The sequence below is a fragment of the Calliopsis andreniformis genome, chromosome 7 (genome assembly GCF_051401765.1).
Source record: "Calliopsis andreniformis isolate RMS-2024a chromosome 7, iyCalAndr_principal, whole genome shotgun sequence".
Taxonomy (NCBI): domain Eukaryota; kingdom Metazoa; phylum Arthropoda; class Insecta; order Hymenoptera; family Andrenidae; genus Calliopsis; species Calliopsis andreniformis.
The window spans coordinates 4883537-4911269 of record NC_135068.1 but is presented as its reverse complement, the minus strand read 5'-3'; the positions used below and the strand labels follow the sequence as shown (position 1 = coordinate 4911269).

The following is a 27733-nucleotide window of genomic DNA, read 5'->3' as shown; positions in this document are numbered from 1 at the left end:
TCAAGGTAAACTCAAAGCAATCTTGCAATATTTATTTTCTTTGCAACGAAAGCAATTATAATGTATAAAATTAAATATGAACATTATTATCATATACAGACACATTATTATCATATGATGCACTATTGATGTATGTAAATCATAAAGATGATCCTTCTATTCCACCTTCATCAACCTTGTTATCCAACGATCCAACTAATTTATTCATATTAGCACCCGTTCATTTCCCAATTGACGAAGCATTAACGAGAATAACAGACCACGATTTGACTATCATTTCAACTGGGTATTTGTCATCATGGCAACAAGTTCAATAAATGCAACAGCATTTTTGACGTTGTTAAACGAAGAAACATTTATGTGACGAAACCGTAAGTAACAAGTGGCATATAGCAAAACATCACAAAATTTAATAAAACAAGTAGTTTTATTGTCTTTCAGGATTTCAAAAAGTCAATCAACAATTTACGTCTTATGACCTGGGCATTGAGAAAGATCAAAGATGAATACCCACATCAAGACGAAATATTCAGAATTGTCACCGTGAATATAGAGGAGAATTTAGAAACACCTTCTGCCTTTGTTAATAGACTTTTATTAATATATGTGTATATTACACATTCGTTTTGTACAGTTAGCATTAAGTACACTGTATATACATACATATGATATAGGTGAAATTGTTAATTATAAATCATAAATGATAAATGCAAGACAGTAATTATGAAGTAAGCAATTTATTCAAATCTCAATATTTTTACATCCATATTGTGTTAAATAAAAATTAACTTTTAAGTTAACTTTTTTAGTTAATTTTTTAAATTAATTTTACAAAGTAATTTTTTTTCTGAGTAGAAACATAAAATCTAATCTTTAATGTAGTAAATTCAATTTACACTAACATTTGTGTATCATATCATATTGACTATATTGTATTACATTATTTATTATAAAATAATGTATTAACTATTAAACACTGTATAAATTATTATTAAACTACATATCTATTTTTATATACACATGAATAAATGTGTATACATGTAAATGAAACATCACCAAATTATGATTATCTTAATAATAGATAGAAACCCTGACTGAAACAGATACAGTCTAAAGTTTTGATTCTTCTGAACAATTATTCAGAATAAAGGTTCTTCACAACTGTTTCGAAGACTAGCATTGGCATCATAATAGATTTCAAATTCTGGTAAGAACTGTTCTTTGTGTACTAATGACTCAAAAATTGCAACTTTTTTAGCTGTGTTATTATTATAAGAAATGAGAGTTGAACTTTACTTTAAAGCACTCAAACTTCTTAACTTTCTTTTACACAGAGTCTTTTCAAACATGTGGGACAATTTTGAAGGGTAGATTCTAGACACAAAGCAATGAGAAAGATTTATATACACATATGTTTGAAAATGTTTAGTTTTTTAGTTATGCACTACTTTATATTCCATACTGTTTGATACTTTCTTTAAGATCCATGAGCATATACCACTTATTTGAAGGGTTGGAATCTCTACCTAGTACAGCTTCAAAGGGAATAAGTACACCATGCAGGCAAGAAATGGGTCAATATTTTATGGAATATAAAATAGTGTGTTTTCGAACATATGTACATTTGCACTTTTTACATTGTCTTTGTGTCTACACTTGTCTTTGTCTCTAGATTTTAAAACACCCTATATATTCTCATATTATTTGAAAATCAGAATCGAAAAATATGTAAAACTTAGTGTTTTTAACATATTTGACAAATTACTTTAATGTCATATTAGCTTTCTACTCGTAATCTTATTTGGTTGCAAACAAATACATATAAATTCCTTTAAATAAAATTTAAATAATTTATCACATTCCAAAAGTATAGTTTCTGGAAACAGGAACAATCTAACAATCTAACAATTTGAGCTCTGAACCATAGGCTGTTACAGTAAATACAAATTGTCTTAAATTGATAAGACTGTACAAAAAACCTCAGCATGCTATTGGACGATTTCGATATTCCTCTAAGTAAGGAAAATACAAAAAATTTGAAACCACGATCGACTTATTTTTCGAAGGCGTTCACTTGCCTTTAGAGAAAACGATAAAGTAATTTCTAAATTAATTTTCACAATTTCAACGACTAACTTTCGCAAAACTTACTCGATTTTTTAAGATTAATATGACATAGATGCATTTATATACAGGAAAATAACATTACTACTCATGAATATAACCTGTACCTATCATATTCCCTACCTTGCTTAAGTAATAAATAAAACCAATCGCTGATGCCACTTCAAACCTTCCTCTAAGTCTTTTAGGATATAGATATTAATTAATACATACCAAATGCTAAATTCTATTAAAAATTTGCATCGCAGACGCTACTACAATCGCCCGCTCTCCTTTTCTAATTTGCCTAGAAACCCTAAAGGCGGGAAACGAAGCTAGATCGTTAAATGTAATTTCTTTTTTATCGGCAGAAATGATTCCTATTTTTAGATTCTAATAAAAATATTTTAAATCATTATTGTTTGAAAAAGACTCTTACTCGGTTGTTAACTGAGAAATAATTTATGATAAATATTGATACACAATATAATTAATACTACACATAGGTACTACGTGATATATAAAATACCTGCTTTAGTACTTCTTTTGAATTCTACATAAATATAAATAATTGTATATGTATTCATTTTGCTTTATAAATCCTGCACTCATGCATTCATAATTTGCATTTCAATTTATATTGTATAGAGATTGTATTATGTAGATACTCGTTTTCATTGAACATTTTCGAGTTATAGAATATTTATTAATAATTTCATGTATACTGATACGCGTCATAGTATTGAATGAAGATTAAATTTATTTTTATATTAACACTTATTGTAATTTGAAACACAACATTTCGTATTGTACGAAATTTGTAAACTAGCTTTGAAATTGTCTCAACTTTCAACCCACGTGTATTTCTCACGTGTAACCTACATTCGTTTTGCATTCAAGTAGCAGGCTTTAAAATAGAATGTTGTGAGTGAGAAAGAATTTGATTGTGTAGTTAATTATCTTCATTCTACAGGTATTGTTGCGAATTATAACTACGTTGTACAGTAAAATATTATTTAAGGCTTTCAGAAGCATTACAGACGATTCTAAAAACTGTTTTCATTTTTAGATCATGTTCAACACTCTGGGAAGAATTCAGACTATCGACGTACACAGATAATTGTTCCTTTACGCTTTGCACTGCACATTAATTTATATTTTCAATTATTTATACCAAAAAAAGAAAGAAGAAAAACAGTCAGTATTGTAGTACTTAACTTTATTAGTCTTCCACAAAGGTATACGAATTTTCTTTTATAAATCTGTAAATAATGAATATAATGAAATAATTTTTGATAAAAGTTCAATTATAGTACAAGTAATTATTTATATAAAAGTGATTAGTTTCATTGATACTGCAACACTTTTCCTGGTTAATAAAACAAATTAAACAACAATATGTTTCCTATATCTTTCGCTCTTTGATTTTTATACAAAAATATTAATAATGTAAAATAAAACCCTTCATAATTAAAATGTATAATCTAGAATGATCTTTATTCGATACTATTAAGATAATATATTAATATAATTCATTAAAAATAATATAATCTTTTTTATATTTGCTTTACATAGATAAGATGGTTTCTCAAATATTTGATGAATCTCCCAAGGAAATGCAATTAATTAATTCAGACAATGACTCGCAGAGTCAAAAACATAATGGTAGCATTGAAAAAATTCAAATGAAAAAGCAACTTGGACTTTTGGAAGGTGTTGCAATTATTTTAGGAATTATTTGTGGTTCAGGTAAACATTTTTTTTTGTGTTTTAACATTAGCATTTAAGAAACAAATAGAAATAACATTAACTCACATTTCTTACATTTTTGGACCTTAGAACCAAAATGGATTAAGTCATATACGAATTATTGTTATTTTAATATATAATCAGAATCTTTAAATGTATATATAACAAAAATGGAACTGAGTGCTTTTACAATTATAGATCTGTGAAACACATTCATAAAACACCTTCACAATTTAAATATTAAAGTATTGTAAAATAGAAAATACGTTTACACATGTATTTAAAGTGTAAATTTGTTAACTTAAAAATTAATGAATGTAAATAAAGCATTCATATGCATTGGCCTAAATTGAAAATATTTATATCTTTACAAGAAGCACATAATTATATCTGATTTTATGATGTATAAAAGTATCTGTAAAACGAATTATTATGCTTATGCAGGCATTTTCATTTCACCAAAGGGTGTAATTACGGAAGTAGGAAGCGTTGGAGTATCATTAATTGTTTGGGTTCTATGCGGGTTACTTTCTATGATTGGGGCACTATGCTATGCTGAATTAGGAACTTGTATACCTCGTAGTGGTGGAGATTACGCTTATATCTATGAAGCTTTTGGAGCATTACCTTCCTTTTTGTACTTATGGGCTGCTAACTTAATCTTTGTGTAAGTTATTTTCTCAAAAAGAAAGAGATTAAAATATTAAATATAAGAGATTATAGTAAAGTCTTGTTATATGTTCATCAAAAATGGTCAAGAACATATACTGCATACAGGGTAGGAAATTCCCATCTTCTTTGAACTCGAGCTGATTGTATAAAGTAGTCTTCTTTCAATGGATATCCTCTCCCTGTGGTGGGACTAGTGATGAACATATAACGAATAAAATCTTGCAAACATATAAAGAGAATTTCCTGTATGCTTGTATTCTTTACTTACAGACCAACTACAAATGCTATCATGGGATTAACTTTTGCTCAGTATGTTTTACAACCATTTTTTCCTAATTGTAGTATTCCAGATGATGGCATACGATTGTTAGCAGCAGTTACTATCTGTAAGATCTCTTTCTTTACTATAAAGCTTTATTAACTATTCTATATTCGATGAACAGCTTTAAAACTGTCTTGATTACTTTTTTAATAGGTTTACTTACGTTTGCAAATTGTTATGATGTTAAAGAAACATCTAAAATGCAAAATATATTCATGTTTACAAAAGTAGGTGCGTTAATAATTATAGTTATTACTGGATTGGTCTGGTTAATGCTAGGTAAGCAAGATTTTTATAATTGAAAGCTGAATGAATGATGTCAAATATCCTTACACACAACTGTACAAAGACTAACAGAATAGAAATCATTATTCCATTATTGATTTCATTTTCCTTAAAGTAAATATTGACAAAACTGTTTTTGTACACCTACATATTACTTTTCTTTTATGAATTACTTATTTACTACAGGACATACAGAAAATTTTGATAATGCCTTCGAAAATACAATTACGGATCCTGGTAAAATTGCAGTGGCCTTTTATTCTGGAATATTCTCATATTCTGGGTGGAATTATCTAAATTTTATGACAGAAGAATTAAAAGACCCTTATGTGTACGTAGCAAAATATAAACTTACATTGTTCTTCTTATTTACTAATTAATTAATCCTATTTTATAGAAATTTACCACGAGCTATCTATGTATCACTGCCCTTAGTTACTCTTATTTACGTGCTGGCAAATGTAGCTTATTTGTCAGTTTTAACACCAACTGCAATGATTGCTTCTAATGCAATAGCTGTGGTAGGTACTATTTCCTTTCTGATAATATATATGTGAATATATGATAATATATATTCCTTACTGATAGTATATATATGTGATTATTTACTAGTATTTAATTTGAGTAAAAAAGCTAATGGGATATATTTTTACTAGACGTTTGGAGATCAAGTTCTTGGTATAATGGCATGGATAATACCAGTAATGGTAGCTATATCTGCCTTCGGAGGATTGAGTGTTCATATTATGACATCTTCTCGAATGTGTTTCGTTGGTGCCAGAAATGGCCATTTCCCTTCGATGTTAAGTCACATTAATGTTTCAAAATTTACACCTACACCGGCCTTAGTTTTTCTGGTACGTATACATAAAGAACGCCTATTTTATATAAGTTCTTACATCTGTCTTTACACAAACATAATTTTTCTTTATTTCTAGTGCCTTTTATCTCTGATAATGCTGTGCACAAGTGATATTTTTGTGTTAATTACATACTGTAGCATAGTCGAATCATTTTTCATCATGCTCTCCGTAGCTGGTATCTTATGGCTACGTTACAAACAACCCGACATGAATAGACCAATTAAAGTAAGTGATTTAATAGTACTAAACAATGTGATTTAACATTCATATATATTAATTAACATATTTTGCAGGTACCTTTATGGATTCCTATTACATTTGTAGCCATATGTGCATTTTTAGTATTTGTTCCTTGTTATGAAAGGCCATATGAAGTTGGTATGGGAACTTTGATCACTTTGTCTGGTGTTCCAGCTTATTTTGTTGGTGTCAAGTGGAAGAATAAGCCGATGTGGTTTCAACAAACTAATCGTATGTAACATTTGTGTTGTACCAATTATAAGTAGTATCATATTGTCCAATTTTTATTTCAAATCATAATGCATCCATTTATACGCTTTAATATTAGTTATATCTTATTAAACTTTTTGTTTGCAGTCAAACTTACTTATATTGTACAAAAATTGTTTATGTCTGCTACTGAGGAACGAGACTTCTAAGTTTGAGAATTACAAATCTAATGATGGTTCAGATCGGAACAAATTTTCGCCTGTTTTCTTGTTCCAATGCTAATTATATATAAAGAGTAATTTGTGTGTTATTAACAATTACTACATGACTGTATTCTTTGCAAACAGAAATCTACGATATGTATACTTCAAGTAAGTTGCTCTCTAATTTATAAAATGATTTATCTATTATTATTTATTTTGTGAAGCATTGTATTATATCGAGTCTTGTAGAATATGGTTACCTTAGCAATTCTTCCAATAATTATATAAATTTTCATTCATATTTCATAATTTTATACTATAGATCTGTGAAGCAATTTATTCTAATACATTCAAAGTATTAAGGCATTCTATTTATAACTTTTTACCATATCAAAGAAATCTCAAAGAATAAACATTATTTGCAAGTTCAATGTACTGCACTGAACGATTACATTAAATGTAAAAGGACCATACTTTATAATTAAATAATTTTTTGTTTGCGTACAATCTTAAATATTTCTAGTGAAAAAATAACTTAAAATCCTGTGATATGATAAATGTATATTAAGCTTCTATAATGTTACAAATTCATACTAAAGAAATTTCAGTATTTTCATTAACTTTTAGTTATCTTAAACTTTAACTTTCGAATAAAATTATAATACAATTATACAAAATGGTACTAGTATTTGTCACTTCTGACGAGACAAATTACTAACTTACTTCAGCGTGGTTCTATTTTTAGTTATATGTCTAAATTATTATTCAGTTTTTAAATTGATAATTTATGGAAACGACAACTGTATGTAGATTGTATAAACTCTCTGTGTATATTGTATCCACTAATGAATTTCTCAAGATGATTGTTCATATTGTTCTGCTACAACAAATTATAAATAAAATATATTGCAATTTATTTACGACACGTATTTATTTACACAGCTAAACTTTATAGATGATAAAACACAGAAAAGTGTGTACCTTGTCTTTGTATAGGACAAGATTTTTACATGTTTTACAAGAAAATTGAAAATCCCATTAACTAATAAAATGTAAAATAAATACTGGAATGTTGTACACACTTCTATTTTTTATGGGAGTACTATAACAACAGTAACATTACATACAGAGATTAACAAGTATGATAGAAGTAATTCATTTTCGTTTTTTTATATGATTCAACATTTTATGTACATAGATTAATGTATATCTTCTGGATTAAACATTCCCTGTGAAATTAAAGAAAAATATTTACTTAAGTCATATATTTAAAATTTTTTTTTCTAACTAAGGTAATTTTTTTTCGAAACTTAAGAAAAGAAATACATTAACTTCAATAGTATAATACAAGTAAATGATAAATTAAAATTAGGAACAATATCAATAGCCAACTGCAAAGGAGTAAATTCTAATAAAAAATATACATTGAAAAGAAATTAATATATAAGAACTATTTTCTTTTCTATTATATAGATGGAATAATTTAAGAAAAATTCATAAAACATATTCTATAAAGTATGTGAAACAAGATATTAGAATGCATAAAGAATAAATAGATATAAATAGATCTATCCATTTTAAAATCTGAAATTATAGCAATATAATCTTACCTTAGCACGCCTTAAAATAGAATCTTTACTGGCATCATATGGATGATCTTTACTAGGAATCTCTAATACTGATGGAATAGGTTGCGTGTGGCTATCAATTACATGACGAATCATTTCCGCAACCTCAAATAAATTATGAAAATATTTATGTTAAGAAGTTTATCAGTTACTCATTCAATATAATAATAGATAAAAAAGCTTTATAAAGAATACAGAATAGTATAAGTTATACTGCTCATTTATAAGTAATAAAATACTAAACTTCTTTCTAAATGTAAGACATTAATTAAAGTTGAAGGTAATTAGGAAGGTCGAAGAAGAACACCTCTTTCTCTCATGTTTTTCCTTCACATATGTTGGTAATATAAAAGTTATTTTAGTTCATATTCTCATGTGTAGCAAGATGAAAGGAGGAAAAGCATAAAGGAGGTGTCCATCACTGGCCTATCTGGCTATTAAATATATTAAAAAATATATTGCTAATTATGAAAAATATAAATATAACACTTACATTTTGGTTAATAAGAATGATATCAATATCATCTCGTTTAATGAAACGCTTAAATGTATCCTCTATGTCACTTACTGCTGTATCTGTAAACAATATATACAAGTATGATTTTGCTGCAAATATCATTAAAATAATTTAGACTGCTACTTTAAGCAATAACTTAAATACAGGAATATATAACTCTGTAACTAGTTCTATAAATTAAGATCGAGACAACCTGAGATAATATATGTATTATCCTTGTATACTTTGTATATTATACGAAATATAGAATTTTGTATCTCATCCAACATAAATGTGAAAATAGGTCCAGAGATTTCTATACCTGTTTTGAATACTACCTCTGACTGTCCCAATATTAAATGAAATTTTACAGAAGGAAATATTTAATAACACATACTTTTATCAACAACCATAAAATTGGGTTGACGATGCTTATCTATTTCACCAACTCCACCCAAAAGAAATCCTACACAAGTATCCTAAAATGAAGTTCTTATAAGTGTTGTTTCACTGTCAAAATGAAATTCAATGTTCATCTTACCTCATCCCCGATCACAGCAAGGAGCTTGCCTTTCCCTGCTGAATGCAGAGCCATTGTCAAAAAAGATGTGTGGTTGATAGGAAAGAATTAACAAGAGAATTCTATTTAACTCGACGAATCTTAAAGGGACATCAGCTGACAAGTCACACCTACGTGCTTGTTAGTTGAACATCACGTGCCGACTTGTCCAATCGAAAAAGTAGTGGGGATGTTGGTTAAATTGAGTAATTCTGAACAGTCTTGCAGTTACCTATCTATGGAGTGACAAATTCAACGATCATATACAGGGTGAACAGAAAAAAGGGTTCATAAGGTTTAGGATAGATAGTTCTCGCTAAATGAAGCAGGAAAATCCTAATAAACATGAGTAGAAAAATTAATATTTACAAAGTTATAAACAATTTTTATGTTCTTGTATATCTAATTAGTTACTTTTGTAATTTAGAGTGGATTCTTGTTCGTGGAGTGCTAAAGCACTCTGCTAATGAACGCACAAGAGAATTTACTTGGAAAATTCTCTGAGATATCTAGGACTTCAAAACGCGTCTCTATAGCTTGACTTAGATATAAACTGCGAATTTCGTTAGTTTTTGCATTGCTAATTATAATTAATATATATTTTGTTTTTATAACGAGCAGGTTTACGTATTCGTAATAAATAAAGTGAAAATTACAATTGTACTGAACATATATAACCAGTTGTCTATGAATATTATTAATTTTTACATTATATGAAGTTGCTAATATTATTTTAAGTTTAAATTTCCCGCTAGAATTAAACCTATGTTCATACGATTATAAGATTGTAGACTTCAAGAAAAAGTTGTTCAAAATTAAGGCTCGTTCAGATTGGTTAAGTTATTTGAGTTCAAGCGTAGTACACATCAATCATTATATTTTCAAGGCAAGAAAAAGATGAAGGGACCTCAACTTTATTTGAATCTTGAAAGGATATTTCAAGTCGTGTGAATATTAGGTTTACATTAGTTATATCGCTCGATATCATTCAGATTCTAGATTCAAGCCACTTGAATTCAAGTACCTTGTCTAATCTGAACAAGCCTTTACTTGCATTCAGTCGCTTTAATTTTACTAGAGTCAGCTGTGATACTGGGTAGAAGGTCATGATTAGACAGATACACAATTAAAGTGTATATTTTGAAATAGAATGTCAATGTAACAGGTAAACGTCATGCCATATACAAATAAGCGTCGCTGCTTAATCGTGGATTGTGACCTCTTACTGTCCATTTGACATTAGCGGCACTTGCACGAAATTCTACTTAACTATATTTCTGACAGGATGAGTACAAACTTATTCGAAATTCCCTATATCTAGTTCTGACAGATTCAATGCAGATCTCTGTAACTTGGCCAATCTGAACGAACCTTAATCCACTAGTAACTAAAACGTGTCTCTAGAGTGCGCCACAATTTTGCTGCCCAAGATGGCTGAAAGTCAACCAAAGATCATTTCCCCTTCCCTCCCTTATTTCAACCCTTAACATAATGCACCATCCTTTATATTCACAACTAGAACCCCCAAGTTTCCCTTTTCCGCCAATATTACCTAAGGGCGAGAAACGTAACAGCGCTTTATCTACCAAGCTGTGTTTCTACACGAATGCTTATTTTTAGCTACCTCGTCCTGTAGTTACGAAAACAGAATCAGATTTTGAATAAAACGAAATTCGTGTCGATAAGGAGATTTACATTGGAATTTATGACAACTTCAGGACGGTCACAATATTTGCGTAAACGTGCGTAACGCGCAATGCCTAGGGTTATGTTTCTGTATATGTGTGTATAAAGTAGAAGTGATGTGTGTATCTAATATTAATTATGTACGTAAATTGGGAGACGAGGGTGTGTTGAATTACATGGTTTCATGGATTGTTTTATATATTGATATGTAAATACACACACGGGCCAGGGTGATTGTTGGAAGACTATTACGAAACTTGATTTAGATAATTGAAGATTATCATTATTAATCACATTATTTGGATTATAATGTTATGGAGCTTAAAAGTTGTTGAAAGGTTGTGTATTTTCTTTTCTAATAGGTGTTATAAATATAAATAACTTTGATATGGCTCGATTTTCGTTAAAAATGTAACGAAATGTGCATGGCTGATTGGTTTTTGCTGTTAATGCAAATTACCATTATTACAGCCAGCATAACCCTAAGAAAATATTCATTAGTGTCTTAGCACTGTGCTCTTCATATGTAAATATGAAGTGACCTCAATAATGTTTGTATCAATATATGTATATAATTGTAAATGCATTTTTTTCTCCTTTTCTGTTTTAGGAATTCAGTTTTATTAACATATGTGCTTGTTGGTTGAGTACATGTAATATCAGTATATAGAAAGCATAGTACAAAAATATGTCATTTATGAATAATGCTGCAGGTTATAAAAAAATGGTTACCGAAGATATCATAAGAACGCCATGTACAATAGATGAAAATTCAACAGAATTTGTAGTTTTACCAAATTCTGAACACATGCAAGAAACACTGGTAATAATACAATAAATTTTTTGATGTTACTTCTTTTTTCTAAAATTAAAAATACAAGGTATTAATACATTGAATGCCTGACAAGTTTCATATGTCTCGCCCAAGGGCCACAGTCGAATTTTTATATACAGTAATAGTAGTCACAGATGATTTCTATGGCAGTCAACGTATTAAAAAAAAATCTATAAATTTAATAACTCATGATATTTATTGAAGAAAATCTTGTCTATAAAAATTGTTTAATTGAAATAGAGTCTAAATTTTCGTAATATAAAATATACTTTTACATTTAGGAGTATTCGATACTGTATAGTTTCTTCACACGCATTAAATATAAAAATAAGAATGTTTCCATTAGTTTAAAATTGTATGATAACTGAAAACTAAATATATTTCACAGTTATAATATTAATTATAAATAATTTGCATAGGTTGTTGGTGAAGAAATAGTAGTAGGTGAAAAAATGGACATGAATCAGCAAATCGCAGATGCAGCGATTTGCAAAACAGATGACTCTTCTGAATATTTTGAAGAAGATATAGATACATCATCTATAGAATATGTAGAAGATTCTATGTCATTATCTCCAAGTAACATATTGCAGCAGAAATGGTTACGAAACAATTCTAATAAACATAATCTTTTGGTAAATATTAAGAAATACTTGAAAAACTTATAGAACAGAAACAAATTGAAGGAATATGTTTAAATTTTCTTTATGCTAATTAACATATATTTCTTATTTCAATTATCAAATGCATGAAAAGATTATGCACAGAAATATTTTCTATACATATATATAATTCAATAGTTGTCAGAGTCAGAGGAAAATGAATATGAAATGGAAACCAATACTGACCAAGATGGAGATGAAGAAACAATAGCAATGTTTGTAACTGCATCTGGTCAACAGTTAGCTCTGTATGCAGTTGAAGATTCAGAAGAAATTTTTGCTGTTGCAATGTACGATGAATCTGGTGAACCTCCAACTAATTTTCAGTTTCTTATGAAGTATGTATATTTCGAACACATTTTAATGTATTCTAAATCACGAATAAAAAACTTTATTGTTGTGTTATGTCTTTCAATAGAGCTGATGTGGAAAGGTTAATAGGTGAAGGTGCTGTTAGAACTGTAAAGAAACCGACACAAATAAAAAAACAATTATTAACTACACAGCCACCAATATTTTTTTCTAAAACTGAGTCAGCAAATAATATTCAAATGCATAATGAACATAAAGTCATGTCAACTAAAAGTCAAAGGATACAGAGGAAAGAACATGTATGCGAAGACAATTCAAGTGAAATGGAAGATCCCGATTTAAATTTAAACGTAAAAGAAGTTCCTAATATTATCTATACAGCTGATGATAAACACTCTGATGTAACATATTTAATGATGGATGAGGATTCTGTAAATATTGGTATGTACAAAAATATTATATCTATCATACGAATTTGATATTAATAAAAAAATGGATATGCAATGTAAAATTTGAAAATAATAGAAACATTGTAATTTAACAGATAATTCTGAAGATTACCAGGAAGACGATGAAAGTGATACTGAAATTATAGAACAGTCAACAGTACAATATATTTTATTCGAAGGTGATCAATCTGACTCTGAATTAACATTTGACGAGATTCAGGCGACCCTTCAAAATTTAAAAGCAGCCGAGTCGAAGTCATCGAAAAAGCAAACAAACAAAAAAGTTATCAAAGAGCAGAATAATCTTGGAAATATTAAAAACAAAAAGTGTGGAGACTCAGTAAAACAAAATTCTAATTGTCACATGTCTAATCATGTTTCCAGTACCTTGACAGAAAGAAAATTGAATCTAATGAACAATCAAGAAGAATATTTAGAAACATTAACAGATTCGACAATAGATGGAATTTCGAACAGTACGAATTTAGATTTATCGAATGGTTCCATCGAATGTACCTCACCTGATACAACACAAATGCAATGCAGAACCAAAAGATCTCGTAAGCAACAATTAATTTCTGTGAATCGTGATGATTCAGAGATAATTATACAACCAGCGTCTGCCTTAAATGAAGAAGACAGTACTGTTAGGAAAAGAGGAAAACGAAAGAGAAAAGTTGTGACTCATGGTTATCGTCAGAGGCATAGTGAATCGAAGAGAATGAAGAAAGTCAGACGCAAAGAGGTTGAAGTAATCGAAATCGATGTCGACGAAGAAGAGGGATCGAAGAGGGATGTTGTTGAAATAACAATAGACGACAGCAAAGACAAGTACTCTAGCGACAAAGAGAATGAAATTATAATGGTGGGAGATTCCGACGAGGAATCGCCGCAATCAAATTCCAACGCAAGTTTACTGCAGTGTCAACATTGCTCGAAGAACTTCAGGCAACCAAGAGCATTGGAAACTCACCTGCGAGTGTGTTCGAAATCACCAGCAAACACGATTCACTTTAACGAGCAAAAAATGAAGCATACGAATAGAACAAACGAAGAGATAGTTAAAAAGCAATATGCTTGTAAAGTATGTCAAATGAAGTTCGACGTGGTGGTAGCATTGGCGCGTCACGTACGTTCAGAGCATTCTCAGCGAAAGAAACGTAGATATAGCAAGTCCACTATAGAACCAGCAACCTTAGAAGTTGAAGAGAAAAAGGAGCCTGTTGAGCCGAAGAAACAGTTGACTATGATTAAGAAAATTAAGAGAAAAAGAAGTCAACGACTAGCTTGTACCTGGGAAGTTAAAAAATTGAGTTGTTCTGATTGCGGAAGATGGTTTCCAAGTGCTGCCTTATTACGTGCTCATTGTTTGCAACATGAGACAAAGAAATCTGGTAAGTTCTTTATAATATTCATCGTTATTGATATTTAAACATCATTTTCTGTATTATTTAGGCTAACTGACTCATTTAACGAACATTTAGCAATGACTTAAAAATTTTTGAATAATTTGAAAGTTATTTTAAAACTGTTAAAAAATTAAAGAAACGTTAATTGAAAGAAATCAAAACACTATAAATTTCTGGTAATTGGGTTAGTTACCCTATTTAAAAAAGAATCACAATGAATTATTAAACTTATCCTTGTGACATTACTTTTTTTGCAGAGCAAATACGAAGGTGTCAAATATGCCAAAAATTAATAAAATCCAGATTACTATTTATACGGCACTTAAGAAAGCATGCAAATATGCAAAAGAATACGAAGTCTATAACAAATATTCAGAAGAAGTTGCATACAACGAGATCAGTAACAAGTAAAATTACGAGTCTCAGAAAACGTGGGCGACCACGAAAGCTTTGATCTCTTTAGAGAAGAGTACAATAGAACTTCAACAAGTTGGTGATATATAACAAACATTGTTATTACAATATTTCTTCTAATGTGAAATATGTACAATATGATGTTCATACTTGTAATAAAAGTTGAACATATTTATGTTTGTTGGAGAAGAGATATCTTTTACTTTGAAGTGCATTAAATACCTAGGTAACTGTATATAATATCTAGATATATCGTGTATATTATATATATCAACTAATTTTACATCGTCATGATTCACGCATAGTTCAATCATCATCAAAGGCTGACTTTACCTAATCGATATTTTTCTTTGATTGTATAATTATTTATAAAACATGAAGTGCCGAATTCTAATAAGGTAAATTTAGAAGAAATTTAGACGCTTGTAGCATTGTATTAACGAGATGTTTCGAAGTGTATCAGGTAAGTCAGCCTTTGTTCGTAAAATTAAATAATGTACATTGTTACTACTTCATTAATGACACAATTGATAACTGTAAATAAAATGATTGTATTAAAAATAGAAATACATTTATTGTCTGATACATAGTTTTTATCTACATTAAGTATTTCGATCATCGGGTTTCTAAAGTTCAATAAATGTACTATTAGAAAGAAAAAATGTTCTGTTCTCGATTTCAGTAAGGAATCATATGCGATGACGAACAGTAGTTAAACTTATTTCAATTCAAATTGGAAATTTGTTGTAAATTATCTATTATATGAAAAAATTGTTTAAAAAAAATTGTACTGTATCAAGGAAGGCGTTTAAAGTAATTAATTTGTTATTATTTTATTTTATTTTTTTTTTATCGAGATATGAACTTTGAAATCCAAGATCATGTGTTATCTATTACAATTAAAAAACTGAACGTGACTTTGATATCTCAATAAAGAAGCAAGATAGTAAAAAGCTATCATTGTACATACATATACAATGTTGTACATTTCTATAACTTTTATCTAAAACATTATTGCATACAAAAAGCAGTTTATATACACATAAATACTTTAAGATGATAAAATAGGTGATTCAACTCAAACAAGTTTATGAATAAAATTCCAAGCAGAAAATTGTTTTGCTTTGTTCTTGTATACAATTGACTTTGAATTATTATATAGTTTAATTTGATTGAAATGATCAGTTTTAATTTCTGCTTTGCTATAAAATTTCTTTTTTATCACATTAAAATGAGAATATTGACGCAATGTTTTGATATCTTTCAATGTTGCATAGTTTCCTATATTGCCTTGTGTAAATACTGAATGTAGTATAAAACTACATCAATTTATCAGTAGACCACACAAACTTGGCAGTTGTCGCGAGTCTGCGCATTTGAGAGCTAAATAATGAAAAAGCCATTAGCCCCCACCACTCACATTTAGATGAATTTTACTTGACAGTGATTATCATGATCACGATCATTCACAAACATTTCACGTATACCTAATAGATTATGGGTGGAGTCCAAAATTAGTTGAGACTGTAAAACTGCTGAAGAATATATATACCATGTAACACAGTGTTAGAGCTTCAACAAAATAAAAAATAAAAAAAATTAGAAGTGTTAGCTGAATTTCGGACTGCAGCCTATAAAATATGAAACTATCGAAAAATTAATAATGAAACTTCCATTAAGGTATACATAATTGTATGTACATTGAGTTACATATAATTTTTTATGTTTCTACAGGATGCAGAAATGGGCTTCAAATAATATTGAGTAAACCCATATATTTAAATTTTGATCAAAAAACAAAACATTCATGCCGATGGAAATATGCAGATAATAAAGTTCTGATTTATGAAAATTATGCAAAATTAAATACAGTTCAACTTTCGTTTAACACAATTTTATCGTAATATTTCAAGAAAATCCTAAAACTTGACAGTTACGCAGGCCTTTGTACTTACATACTTGCTACGAAAATATACGTTTTTCACATAAAAATATTTAGTTCATTCCTATTTTTAAATTGAATTACATTTTGCATAAAGGCACTATTATTAAGATATAAAATAAATATGTTAACAATGATGACTAAATAACTTTGAATGAGAACCCAATCATTTATCGTCACGTGGTAATGATCACGTGACATTTCATTTAGATTAGGTTAGTTGGTAAGTTCAAGTTTGCCTGGCAAACTTATAACCAGTATAGGTTATGGTATAACGTATAACGTGAGAGCAATAGATGGTGCTTACGACTAACAACGTGATAACAATTATTTTAATCATTCATACGCTACATTTTATGACAGCGCATTTGAATTTTGTTTGTAAATATATTTAACTTCAAGAAGGAAGAAGGAAATGGAATAAGAGAATCCTTACGCATCGATAAGTGGAAAAATGAATGTTTCCAAACAAACAAAGAGACCCCGGAAAACGAGCCCACAAAAAAGTAATAAAAGGAAGGCAGAAAGTGACAATGAATCTCAAGCAGATGTAGAATGGGATAACATTGATAAAAGAACATTGTTAGAAGCTCTTAAAAAATATGGCTCCAAAAATATTCCAGCTATATCCAAAATGTTACAACACATACCCCCTGAAGCTATTGAATCAAAGATTGCTGAATATTCTGCGATAGCAGAGCGCTTATATGAACACGAATTATTAAATAAGTGGTTAAACTGCAATTTATATGAACCTGGAGACAGTGTCATACCAGAAGCACTGTTATTTATACAATTGCTTGAAGACCATCCACCACCTTGTGAAGCAGAGGGCTATGACTTTAGGTAGATATCAGTTTAAACAATTTCTGTTACAATATTAGAGTATAAAATACATTTGAGGCGTTTGTAATAATAAGGAATTCAATATTTTGTCAAACATTTGTTATTTTATCAAATTGCTTTATGATAGCAAACGCATATTCTTATAGGTATGCTTTGTGAATTTTACATTTCTTTCTGTTGAGCCTATTCCTTTTAGGCTCATCTACTTCTATATTGCTCATGTTCTTTAAATAAAAAATAGAAGGAATATTTTAATTTTACTATTATTTTGTAAATATAATTATAATTGCTAATATAGAAAAAGAAGAAAAGAACAAACAATAAATATATTTATATATATATGATATAAAAACTATTTGTTAAATTTGATCTTAATATTTTAAGCACATCGCTTAATCATGGATTAACAAATGATGTAATTGTGTCATTGTTCCAGAGCAATCTATAACTTTCTTTATCGCTCATGCCTTGAGCAAACATCATATTTTGACTTATCAGAACAAGACAGAACTCTACTTTGTTCCATGTTAACACAATTAGAAAAAAAGGTATGGCCAAAATTTCAAAAGGATATTTGGGATTACATTGGCAGAGTTTATAGTAGGAGAAACATTAAAAAAGTATATCCAGGGAAAAATGTACATTCTCTGTAGCGATACAGTCATAGATTACAGATTAATGTACAGCAATACTGTCCAATCATTTTTTCACTGCGATTACAGTATGTACATGCATGGAGTGTTTACAATACGTTTAATCAAATTTTCATACCATATTGTACTAAACTGAATAGTAGAATATGCCAATAGATTTAGTAAAACATTCTGACATGTTGCATACAAATTTTTATCAGATTTTTCAACTGTCATAGAAAAATAACTAATAATAAATTACATAATTTTGAAGTCTTGATGACAAAATTTTTCTATGACACACAAATTTCATTTCTTTTGAAAATGTTTGTATTACTATCTCAATATGCTTGGTATTATATACAATGTGATTTCCCCTTGGTCGACCAAATTTCAGTATTATACGAAATTTAGCAAATATTAAATTATTTTATCTTTAACAAGTAATATAATAAGCAAAACTAATAGTGACACAAAATTAATTTATTTACGGCAAGTTGTAAAATAAAATAATTTTCTATTTTTCTATTAAAAATGCATTATTTTCTATAATATATCTGTTGTTTCTCGTACTAATCGAAGTTATGAATAAAAGTGGATAAGAAACTTTAACAATAAATGCAAAGAGTAAAACTGAATAAGCCTACGTAATTACTGCTACCAAACCCCTTTGTTTTAGTGCGCATCGATTGTAAAGTATTTGAAGTTTCTAAATATATTCATTTGCAATACATAATATTTGTTTATGCTTTTAAAAGCATTTAATATACACATACATATTTATATGCGCACGTTACTTACATATGAACATCTATATGTATTCTGTAGAATATATTCGCGTACATTCTTCAACAGACAATGTGAAGAATAGAATAAAAATAATTTTATTTTAATTATAGTTATTATTTTATACGAATTCAAAATCTGCAAGATGGAACGAGTTTTTAAAGATCTCGAATTTCATTCAAATTACCTAGTCGTTTTGTATTAACTAATTTTTTAATATTTCCCATGCATCGTCTTCCAGTTTCGAATCCCAACTGGTTGTATGATTATCGGTATCAAAGTTAATCAAAGCTTCTTCTTTAACTTTGTCCTTCGATTTTCTTGCAACTGTTTTAGATTCTACAATTTTCTCGTTATTTTGTTTTGTGTCACTGCCCCAATCCCATTCACAGTTAGAAGAATTTGAATTTGATAAATTTGTTCTAAAATAAATTTACATTATTTGTATTAATCTCTGATTTTCTATACGTAATAATAAGTTTATTAACTTACTTCGATTGTGATGTCTTCATTAATGACGTTTTCTCGGTTGAATGGGGCTGAACTTCGTTATTCTGGTAAGTAGCTGAAGAACTTTGATAATGTTCGTTCGAATTGTATTGATTCTGTTCAATCGAATTTGTTCCTCCAATATCACCCCATCCTCTTCTTCCTAAATCTCCAACCTGGATAAAGAATACTCAATTGAAAGAGGAATAAAAATTCAACCATGTTTAACACAAAATATAATGTCAAATACGAAATATAATTAAAGTACATAATTCAGCTATCTACCTTTGCAGCTAAACTATTAACTTGAGCTCCAACATCTTCCAACAAAGTACCATCGCGAACCTAGCAAAAATGAAGTGGAACAAAACAAAAAATGATATAATAACTAAAACATGCCAGTTTGGGATGAATGCATCTAGACAAACTAAAATTATTATTGATAAAATGTTAAAAAATTATAACCGCTCTATGATAGATAAGCACTACTACTAAGTACTTTTTACATCATTAAATAATAGGTTGAATATTTGTTTCGAAACCTGTGTACCTTTTGGGTTGCTAATTCTCCAATTCTAATGGCATTTTCTGTAGCTTTGCTTGCAATTTTTGATGCAGATGAAGAGAACATTGACCATCCCTAAAATATAACATATTAACTGTAGATTGCATCTGTGTAATAAAATATGTTTAAAAAGTATAATATAAGGGTTTTACACTTGCTAAAGATGAAACTGCAGTATCAAAAAATTCTTGCGATGAACTTCTAGGTGGTGGATCCATTTGATAACCAAACCCTCCGTATTTACCACCCTGGCTAGGTGGAATGTTCCTGCAAAGATATTAATTATTGATTAGTTTTATCAAAATTGCACCTTAAATAAATAAAATTGTATTTATGGGTAACATAAGCATAAATTTTTACTTACTCAGGGCGAATAGCATTTTCACTTTGTTTCCTTGCAAAGAAAGCTTCTGTTTGAGATTTACAACTACTTGAATTAAAATTCTGATAAGAGCTTGACATATCACTTTGATATGAAGAATAATCTTGACTGCCAGAATATGTAGAAGGCTGAAAATCCTTAGCGGTAGACATAGTAGGACTCCAATCTTCTCCACGAGCTAGTGTTGCAATCTAATCATTGTATTCATATTTATTTGCTTGTTGTAGATGATGTTTCAATGATTTTTATAGTCTATGTATAATATTGTCTTATATAATTAATTGACAGCAAAGTATTAATACTTGAACTGATATAGATTTTGGACAACTTGCTTCGACTATTGAAAATATGTTAAATATTTATTGTAGATTTATTATATGACAGAAAGAAATGCAGTAAAGCTCACTTAATTGTAATTGTCAGGCAAAATATATTTGACAGTTTTAATAAAAATAAATGTGAGCAATTGATATCAGTTTTCTATATAATGTCCATGCAAGATATGGTTGAATTATGAACAATGCACACATGTTGCATTTCACTAGCTTTTTTTTGTTACAGTTATTGTGTAATTTGAAAATTGCCTTTAGCTTTTGAGTTATGTATTTCATATTGAATTTTGACACAAATACCATCAATTCATTGCTTGTCTTCTCCCAATGAAATAATTATCATTCAATGCTAATTTTGGAATAATTAAGTAAGCCTCATTAAAAAAAGATATAATTATAAGGAAAATGGATTGTTTACCTTATCTCTATATAATGCTGCTGCTTTAGTATTATACTTTTGCGATATGGGCATACTGTCATCCCAATCTGGCTGCGACTCAAAGAACTCACGTGCATTTTTATTTCCGCCAACTTTCATCTTCGTTAGTTCTATGTCTTTCCACTTATCCATAGAGATGGATCTGACAAACGACAAGTGGACACCAAGGCTCCTGTGTTTGCCTGAACATTCCAAGCAAATCCATATACCATATGTAACAGAAACCCATTGCGGATTATGTGTGCCACATTCGAAACATTTCTGTAAAACGATAGAATGTAGTGTGATGAACATATGGTATGTTAAGAATAAAATTGGACAAATATATTACATTATTCTCATTTTTTGGTTTAAGTTCACTTAAAAATCTCCGAGTACGTGGACTGGCCATAATTCCTGTCACAGAAGGTCAAACGAAGTAGAGTTTAATATCTATTGTCAGAATTAAATGTCCACCGTACTAGAGTTGTCCTCAGTTTCTCGGTAAAAGCTCCATTACATCTGATTTTCATAGATAACAGCAATTAGCATGAACGACCTGTTTCAATGAGTATTAACTAATTATACGATAGTATAAACAATAAATATACAATCTTTCACGTGCAGCCAAATTAAATATCGTGTCATCGTGTCATCAAGTCTTGTAAAACGATCATTTCATTGGATATTTCGCTTTATGTGATGTTAGAACACCATCAAGCAGCGACTAAAAATTCAAGTGACTATATTTCGAAACTTTGCCACTACGATGCGCTGTATACCAGCAACGTCAGCGATGTTGCCGATATCATGTCGACCGTAATGTCTTTTATTGAGAATTAGTCTTGAGAGATAAAAGTAAAATTTACAGGAGAATATTTATCATTCCACTGCTCGAAGCAGAATAATTATCGAAATTGCTTTAAAATTAAACTATGACTGAAATCTTCAAAAAGAGAATGTAGGCAATATCATCAAGTTTCTAAAACAATCTAAATTAGTCCACTAAAGTCCAAAGTTACGTAGACTCAACGTTATTGAAAAATGTAATTTATATATCCTATTAATTATTTTATCGAGACAAAAAAAAAACATTTTATATTAATAAATTGTAAAAGCATATTTTCACTAAATGAAAAAGATCCACAAGAAAGGTCTATGATTTTCAAAAAACTGGTGTAGTACTCTGATGTCATAACACTTCAATTTTTTCAATTTTCAGAGCGTTGTAGAATCTACATCAGAGAGGAGAAATAGTAACGAAAAAAATATTGAGCTAATCTTTGAGATTCATAACAGTAACATGAAAAAATAGAATTCAATAATACAAATTAACTAAAAAATAATGAATGAAATGTTGTATTTACACAACTTTATAAAAAAATGTAAGGCTCGTTATTAAACCATTTGCATCATGGAGCGGAATATTCCGCCAAACGCGTGGCCTGCACTGTGCACTACTAAACGCAGAATAATCCGTGTGTAGACACAGAAACAATCTGTTGTCGGTGATAAGTGCCACATCGTGTAATAAGAACTGTGATGCAAATGGTTAATATTTTTTCTTGGAAAATTCACGTTCACTGCTGATCTGAAACGAAATACTACCTCAAAACTGCCAGCCTGCAGCTTGTCGTTTGTTAAGCACAGATGTCTCACGCGATGTCGCGTGAACGACAGCTTGAAGAAGAAATCTTGTCACGCGTTTACGCGTGATCGGCACTGAACGTGTGAAAATTCTTAGTTTCCTGATAAGAGACTATTATTGCATAAGGCTTTGATTTTCCATATTTAGTTTAGAATTTTTATAGGCAGCTGGAACAAATGTTGATGCAGTCTGATTCAGACCATACAATTTATTGGAATATTATATTATTTGTGAATATCCTGCGCAATTGTAGAAAGTATCACGATATACAGAGAGGTCCATTTAAATAAGACCACCTAATATCTCTTCCAATTTTGATGACACAAAAAATATGTCATATGCAATTTATAAAAGGTATCGAGGGACCTTTTTCCTTTCAAAAAGTCATTTTCTTGGAACTTTCAAGATATCATTCAAATTACAGACAAAATATTTTTTGTGTCATCACTAGTCGTCACATTTAGAAGACGTATCTAGACAGCCTTATTTAAGTGAACCACCCTGTATAATATTTGTATTCAATTTTACTCAGTCTTTCCATTTTCCATTTTAATTTTATTTCATTCTTAAAATTATGAACGACTATAACAATTATAACAACAATTTCTCACATGTCTGATCCCTTTTTCCAAACAAGTCTGATACAAATCTAACATAAAATTAAGTGTTAAGCTCATATGAATGAAGATGAATGAGCGACTAATTTCGATCAATCAAATATCAAGTCGCGTCTCTCATGGAAACGAAGATTATTGAAGCGACAGAGCGCATGCGCAACCCCACCCACTGTCCATGACAAATGCAACTTTTACTTCCGGTTGAGTTTGGCCTCTCTACAAGGTTTTTTGGGTTTAGCAGTATTCTTACGTGGTGCTTCTGTTATCCTACGTCATCCGTGATTTTTCTCAGCTGCACTTGCACTTTGCAATTCTATATCTCCCGAGGATATATTTTGTTTGTCGTATGTCCATCCAGAATCTCAACACATTCGGTAAGTATTGTATTTTCTCTTTTGTAACCGATCATACTCTGGGACGATAGTTTTGTCAAAATGGCGATGGCGTCTTTTGCTTGCATCATAGTGCGCAATCGATTAACGTTCCGCGATGTATCTCCATTTTCTCTTGAAAACGGAGACTTTTAGGAAGAATCTGTCATCTGGAGCGAAAATCGCGAGAATTTTAACGCAATATCGTGTCCCTTCGATTTTTCAGACCCCTTTGCAGATGCAATCAAGGGTTCAGATGATGATGTCCAAGACGGTCTCGTGCATATAAGGATCCAACAACGGAATGGTCGTAAGACCTTAACAACGGTGCAAGGACTCTCATCTGAATATGACTTGAAGAAAATCGTGAGAGCATGTAAAAAGGTAACGAGTTCGCGAGAAAAGTCGCAATGCGTACTTCGATCTTTTGTCAGTGTCAGAATTGGGCTAAAAATAGAATTGATGCAAACAACTGTCCAGTGTAGAGATTTCATTGTACACGATAGTTTCTTATTTTTATTATTTTTTTTTTTTTTTATTATAAAGTATCCGAAAAATTTGACTACGTATTTTTCTGTGATTAAAATTTGTTTTTTTTTTCTTTTTTTTTTTCGATTATTAGGAAAAATACTGACAATATATTTTACTTGTTAATAACTAAGTGTAAGTGGAACTTGCTTGGAATTTTCATTCTGCAGTGGAATTTTCTAGATTTTTTTGGCCTGTGTGAACATTTAAATAAACACAAAGTTTTGTTTTTCTAGTTTAGTTAATACTAATAAATTTCACAGACTATAAATGTTACAAATATTGATTTGGGTCATACAAAGTATGTGAAAATAAAAAAATTTGCAATATTCAATTATTTGCACCTTGAGATTTAAAATTTTGCTTTCATAATATTCTCTTAGAGGCACCAGTTGCAAAAAGTTTATTCGATATATAAATTGTCTTGATTGTGGTTAATTAACAAGGGACCATAGATAAATATAATGGGAAAGGTATGAAACAGAAATTTTCTCTATAGGAGTTCGCCTGCAATGGGACAGTAATCGAGCACCCAGAGTACGGGGAGGTGTTGCAGCTGCAGGGGGACCAGCGAGAGAATATATGCCAGTGGCTAACAAAGTCAGGTCTGGCTAAACCTGACCAACTCAAAGTCCATGGTTTTTAACCAGCAAACACCCATGCCACTATCTAAGAACACACCACCTTCATTAACACCTTATCATCTTAAATTATCTGTATCAGTCACTAATACTTGTTGATATTTCGTGAGATATCCTATTATATACACATATATATTTCAATAAAAAAAAAAATATATAACAGTAACGATATATAGGCACAATATTCTAATCGGACATTTGTAAGATTGTAGGAAGCAATATTTTACAGCCTTATGTTAGATAATCCACTAAACTCAACACGTTTTAAAGTAGTAGTGGTAACTAACTAGTAATTTGAGAAAATACTTATACAAGGGATAGATACAAATAGCAACGGATGGCTCTTCTTTTTGGAATTAGGTAGCATGTATCTCGGCGCTATAGACGTGTTCAGAGAAAGAGATAAAAAAGAATTATTTTAGACTGCTGATTCGCTTAATGCGTGTAATGCTGAATGCTTTGTTTTTCTTTATACAGTAAGGATGTAACGATTCTGATTTTACATTGTCACCTTGAAGTTTTGTGCCTTTGATTCCGCATTGAATGTATTATTTATTGAAAAGATCATCTTTTTATTGTAACGAATTTATTTTGAGGGAGAATTGCCAACTTTTTTCTTTTTTAAGACAGTATTGACAACATGAAATAAACTGTTTTCGATAAACATGTGGCTGTTCTAAATAAATGGTAATTCACCAGTTTTGCTATTTATTTCTTTCCTACCTTTTATTTATAGTAAAACAGAACATAAATATAAAAAAACTAAATATACATCAAAATTAGATTAAATTCTTTAGTAAGTCGTTTTAAAATAGAATTTTTTAATGCATTAAAAATATTGCTTAATCAACTTTAAATAGCTCTGCTTGATTGATTAATGCATTTAAATAGATCAATATTTTTTCACTGTGTAATGATTTCAAAATTCGAAAACTATCATTTGCACCATCGTAATATTAATACTTTTTGTTAAGAAAATTTTACATTGTAATAAAAGATAAAAATGATTTATTATAACGATATAAATAATCTATAATGTAACTAAAAAACAATTTATGTATTTTTAGTTTTATACGTCTATGTATGTATCTATGTGTATACATTGATACTTTTTTTATTAAATAATATATAAGGGAATATGCATATGCGATCAATGTTAACATTAAGTGTAGGTTAAGTTTAATATTTGCATGTTTAGATAATATGCGTAAACAGAAAAAAAGTTATCGAACTTTTTATCAAATTGTAGTCGCAATTTAGTACATATAAATATATGCACAATATTTACTGACTATAAGTTCCCTACTCGAGACAAATATCAAACTCATAAGCAATAAATGGCAATGAAATCAATCATGTGCATTGATTCGGATTTGTCTCGTCAAAGATGAGAACGAAGGAAAATAGAAAGTAACTTCAAAAAAATATTGGTGGTTATGACGTGATATAATAATGCTATACTATTTTTTATAACATTATCATCAACTCGGATAAAGTATTAAATCGTACATTCGCAAGAAAGATCATACATGCAACTAAAAAAATTCGATTTTTGAAATAAAACCATGAAAAGATTTCTTGAACAATCTTCTATTGACTGCTGAAAATTTTAGTAACTAATTGAACTTTGAAAACAAAATAAAGAATTCGAAGTTATGCAATTTTAAGTGATTTAGAAAATCTTAAAAATTGTCTGATACAAAAAGGACGATTATCAAGGAGTATAAATAAAAAATACAAACACGAACTTATTTTGCATAGCGCTTAGCAATTAATTTTGTTTACTATGCATAAATAATTTTTTGCTTTCCCTAAAAAACGTACTTTTTTTAATAAAGAACGAAGTCGCGGTACTCTTATTATATTGGACAAGTACTTATTAACTTATCAGAGCTCAGTTTTTATTTTTGGGTTTGGAGAGGTGGTATTCGTGAAAAATCTTTTTTACGAGTAGCATTTTTTTATAATATGCTAAAAACTTAATAGAATAACATTTTCTGTAACTTCAGCCTTCTTTGAAATATGATACCCCCACAAAATCATACAACGTCCTGAAGACATCCATTTTATGCCTGAACGTTTTATGTCATAATTTCGACAGCTTAAAAACATCTGACAACATACGTATTGAAGACTTTCGATATTTACGCCCATAAAACATCTTAAAGACGTCTATTTTTTGTCTGAACCTCCTGTAGACGTTGTTGGGACGTCTTTGAGACGTCTTATGAGTGTCTAAGACGTTTTAAAGATATCTTGATTTGTAACTTTGGACGTTTCAAAGACATTTTTTGGATATTTTTAGGACTTTACTGGATGTCTTTAAAATGTTTTTAAGACTTCTTTGTGCAAAATAAATTTTTACTTGTAATTAAACCATTTGAAAATTTAATAATATCAATGCCCCATGAGAAGCCACTATACCAAATTTTATAAAAT

The 27733-nt window shown here is 29.6% G+C and overlaps 6 protein-coding genes across 9 annotated transcripts; 4 read left to right on the top strand and 2 right to left on the bottom strand.

Moving 5' to 3' along the window:
- Positions 1-2754: 2754 nt before the first annotated feature.
- On the top strand, positions 2755-6987 carry Gb (solute carrier family 7 member genderblind). Its single transcript, XM_076382138.1, has 12 exons — positions 2755-3076; positions 3173-3341; positions 3679-3852; positions 4297-4519; positions 4795-4910; positions 5000-5125; positions 5318-5462; positions 5529-5652; positions 5788-5988; positions 6070-6219; positions 6288-6465; positions 6592-6987. The coding sequence occupies exons 3-12, from the start codon at positions 3684-3686 to the stop codon at positions 6651-6653; spliced, it is 1494 nt and encodes a 497-aa protein (XP_076238253.1). The 5' UTR covers positions 2755-3076; positions 3173-3341; positions 3679-3683; the 3' UTR covers positions 6654-6987.
- Positions 6988-7717: 730 nt separating this feature from the next.
- Vha14-1 (V-type proton ATPase subunit Vha14-1) lies at positions 7718-9493 on the bottom strand. Its single transcript, XM_076382139.1, has 5 exons — positions 9313-9493; positions 9169-9250; positions 8769-8851; positions 8258-8380; positions 7718-7876 (listed from the first exon to the last, which is right to left on the bottom strand). Exons 1-5 carry the CDS (start codon positions 9364-9366, stop codon positions 7847-7849), a joined length of 372 nt encoding a protein of 123 aa, XP_076238254.1. The 5' UTR covers positions 9367-9493; the 3' UTR covers positions 7718-7846.
- A 1429-nt stretch (positions 9494-10922) lies between these two features.
- Positions 10923-15268, top strand: LOC143181772 (uncharacterized). Of its 2 annotated transcripts, XM_076382365.1 has the most exons (8): positions 10923-11354; positions 11627-11654; positions 11730-11839; positions 12271-12486; positions 12652-12851; positions 12932-13266; positions 13370-14668; positions 14941-15268. In XM_076382365.1, exons 3-8 carry the CDS (start codon positions 11741-11743, stop codon positions 15135-15137), a joined length of 2346 nt encoding a protein of 781 aa, XP_076238480.1. In that variant the 5' UTR covers positions 10923-11354; positions 11627-11654; positions 11730-11740; the 3' UTR covers positions 15138-15268. The 2 variants fall into 2 exon arrangements, with proteins under 2 accessions (XP_076238480.1, XP_076238479.1); XM_076382364.1 differs by having other exon boundaries at positions 11627-11839.
- Positions 15269-17334: 2066 nt separating this feature from the next.
- Positions 17335-18538, top strand: LOC143181733 (uncharacterized). The gene is made up of 2 exons (XM_076382289.1): positions 17335-17885; positions 18322-18538. The coding sequence occupies exons 1-2, from the start codon at positions 17494-17496 to the stop codon at positions 18536-18538; spliced, it is 609 nt and encodes a 202-aa protein (XP_076238404.1). The 5' UTR covers positions 17335-17493.
- Positions 18511-22216, bottom strand: Arfgap1 (ADP-ribosylation factor GTPase-activating protein 1). 3 transcript variants are annotated; one of them, XM_076382287.1, is made up of 9 exons: positions 22101-22216; positions 21842-22011; positions 21490-21771; positions 20722-20930; positions 20510-20624; positions 20343-20432; positions 20078-20137; positions 19796-19968; positions 18511-19725 (listed from the first exon to the last, which is right to left on the bottom strand). In XM_076382287.1, the coding sequence occupies exons 2-9, from the start codon at positions 21899-21901 to the stop codon at positions 19509-19511; spliced, it is 1206 nt and encodes a 401-aa protein (XP_076238402.1). In that variant the 5' UTR covers positions 21902-22011; positions 22101-22216; the 3' UTR covers positions 18511-19508. The 3 variants fall into 3 exon arrangements, with proteins under 3 accessions (XP_076238402.1, XP_076238401.1, XP_076238403.1); XM_076382286.1 differs by having other exon boundaries at positions 21842-22216; XM_076382288.1 differs by lacking the exon at positions 20078-20137 and having other exon boundaries at positions 21842-22216.
- A 1747-nt stretch (positions 22217-23963) lies between these two features.
- Eif1 (eukaryotic translation initiation factor eIF1) lies at positions 23964-25994 on the top strand. The gene is made up of 3 exons (XM_076382264.1): positions 23964-24128; positions 24352-24509; positions 25153-25994. The coding sequence occupies exons 1-3, from the start codon at positions 24101-24103 to the stop codon at positions 25297-25299; spliced, it is 333 nt and encodes a 110-aa protein (XP_076238379.1). The 5' UTR covers positions 23964-24100; the 3' UTR covers positions 25300-25994.
- The last annotated feature ends 1739 nt before the right edge of the window (positions 25995-27733 follow it).

Bases quoted from the DNA above. Each gene is read 5' to 3' on its own strand.
- Gb (XM_076382138.1), top strand. From the start codon at position 3,684: ATGGTTTCTCAAATATTTGATGAATCTCCCAAGGAAATGCAATTAATT. The intron at 5,463-5,528 runs GTACGTAGCAAA...CCTATTTTATAG, and splicing joins GAATTAAAAGACCCTTATGT to AAATTTACCACGAGCTATCT. The intron at 5,989-6,069 runs GTACGTATACAT...CTTTATTTCTAG, and splicing joins CACCGGCCTTAGTTTTTCTG to TGCCTTTTATCTCTGATAAT.
- Vha14-1 (XM_076382139.1), bottom strand. From the start codon at position 9,366: ATGGCTCTGCATTCAGCAGGGAAAGGCAAGCTCCTTGCTGTGATCGGG. The intron at 9,251-9,312 runs GTAAGATGAACA...ACTTCATTTTAG, and splicing joins TTGCTGTGATCGGGGATGAG to GATACTTGTGTAGGATTTCT. The intron at 8,852-9,168 runs GTATGTGTTATT...TATTGTTTACAG, and splicing joins TTTTATGGTTGTTGATAAAA to ATACAGCAGTAAGTGACATA.
- LOC143181772 (XM_076382364.1), top strand. From the start codon at position 11,705: ATGTCATTTATGAATAATGCTGCAGGTTATAAAAAAATGGTTACCGAA. The intron at 12,487-12,651 runs GTAAATATTAAG...ATAATTCAATAG, and splicing joins CTAATAAACATAATCTTTTG to TTGTCAGAGTCAGAGGAAAA. The intron at 12,852-12,931 runs GTATGTATATTT...GTCTTTCAATAG, and splicing joins AATTTTCAGTTTCTTATGAA to AGCTGATGTGGAAAGGTTAA.
- LOC143181733 (XM_076382289.1), top strand. From the start codon at position 17,494: ATGAATGTTTCCAAACAAACAAAGAGACCCCGGAAAACGAGCCCACAA. The intron at 17,886-18,321 runs GTAGATATCAGT...TCATTGTTCCAG, and splicing joins GCAGAGGGCTATGACTTTAG to AGCAATCTATAACTTTCTTT.
- Arfgap1 (XM_076382286.1), bottom strand. From the start codon at position 21,901: ATGGCCAGTCCACGTACTCGGAGATTTTTAAGTGAACTTAAACCAAAA. The intron at 20,931-21,489 runs GTAAACAATCCA...TACAATGATTAG, and splicing joins CAGCATTATATAGAGATAAG to ATTGCAACACTAGCTCGTGG. The intron at 19,726-19,795 runs GTAAGTTAATAA...AATTTATTTTAG, and splicing joins ATGAAGACATCACAATCGAA to AACAAATTTATCAAATTCAA.
- Eif1 (XM_076382264.1), top strand. From the start codon at position 24,101: ATGTCCATCCAGAATCTCAACACATTCG. The intron at 24,129-24,351 runs GTAAGTATTGTA...TCGATTTTTCAG, and splicing joins CCAGAATCTCAACACATTCG to ACCCCTTTGCAGATGCAATC. The intron at 24,510-25,152 runs GTAACGAGTTCG...TTTTCTCTATAG, and splicing joins TCGTGAGAGCATGTAAAAAG to GAGTTCGCCTGCAATGGGAC.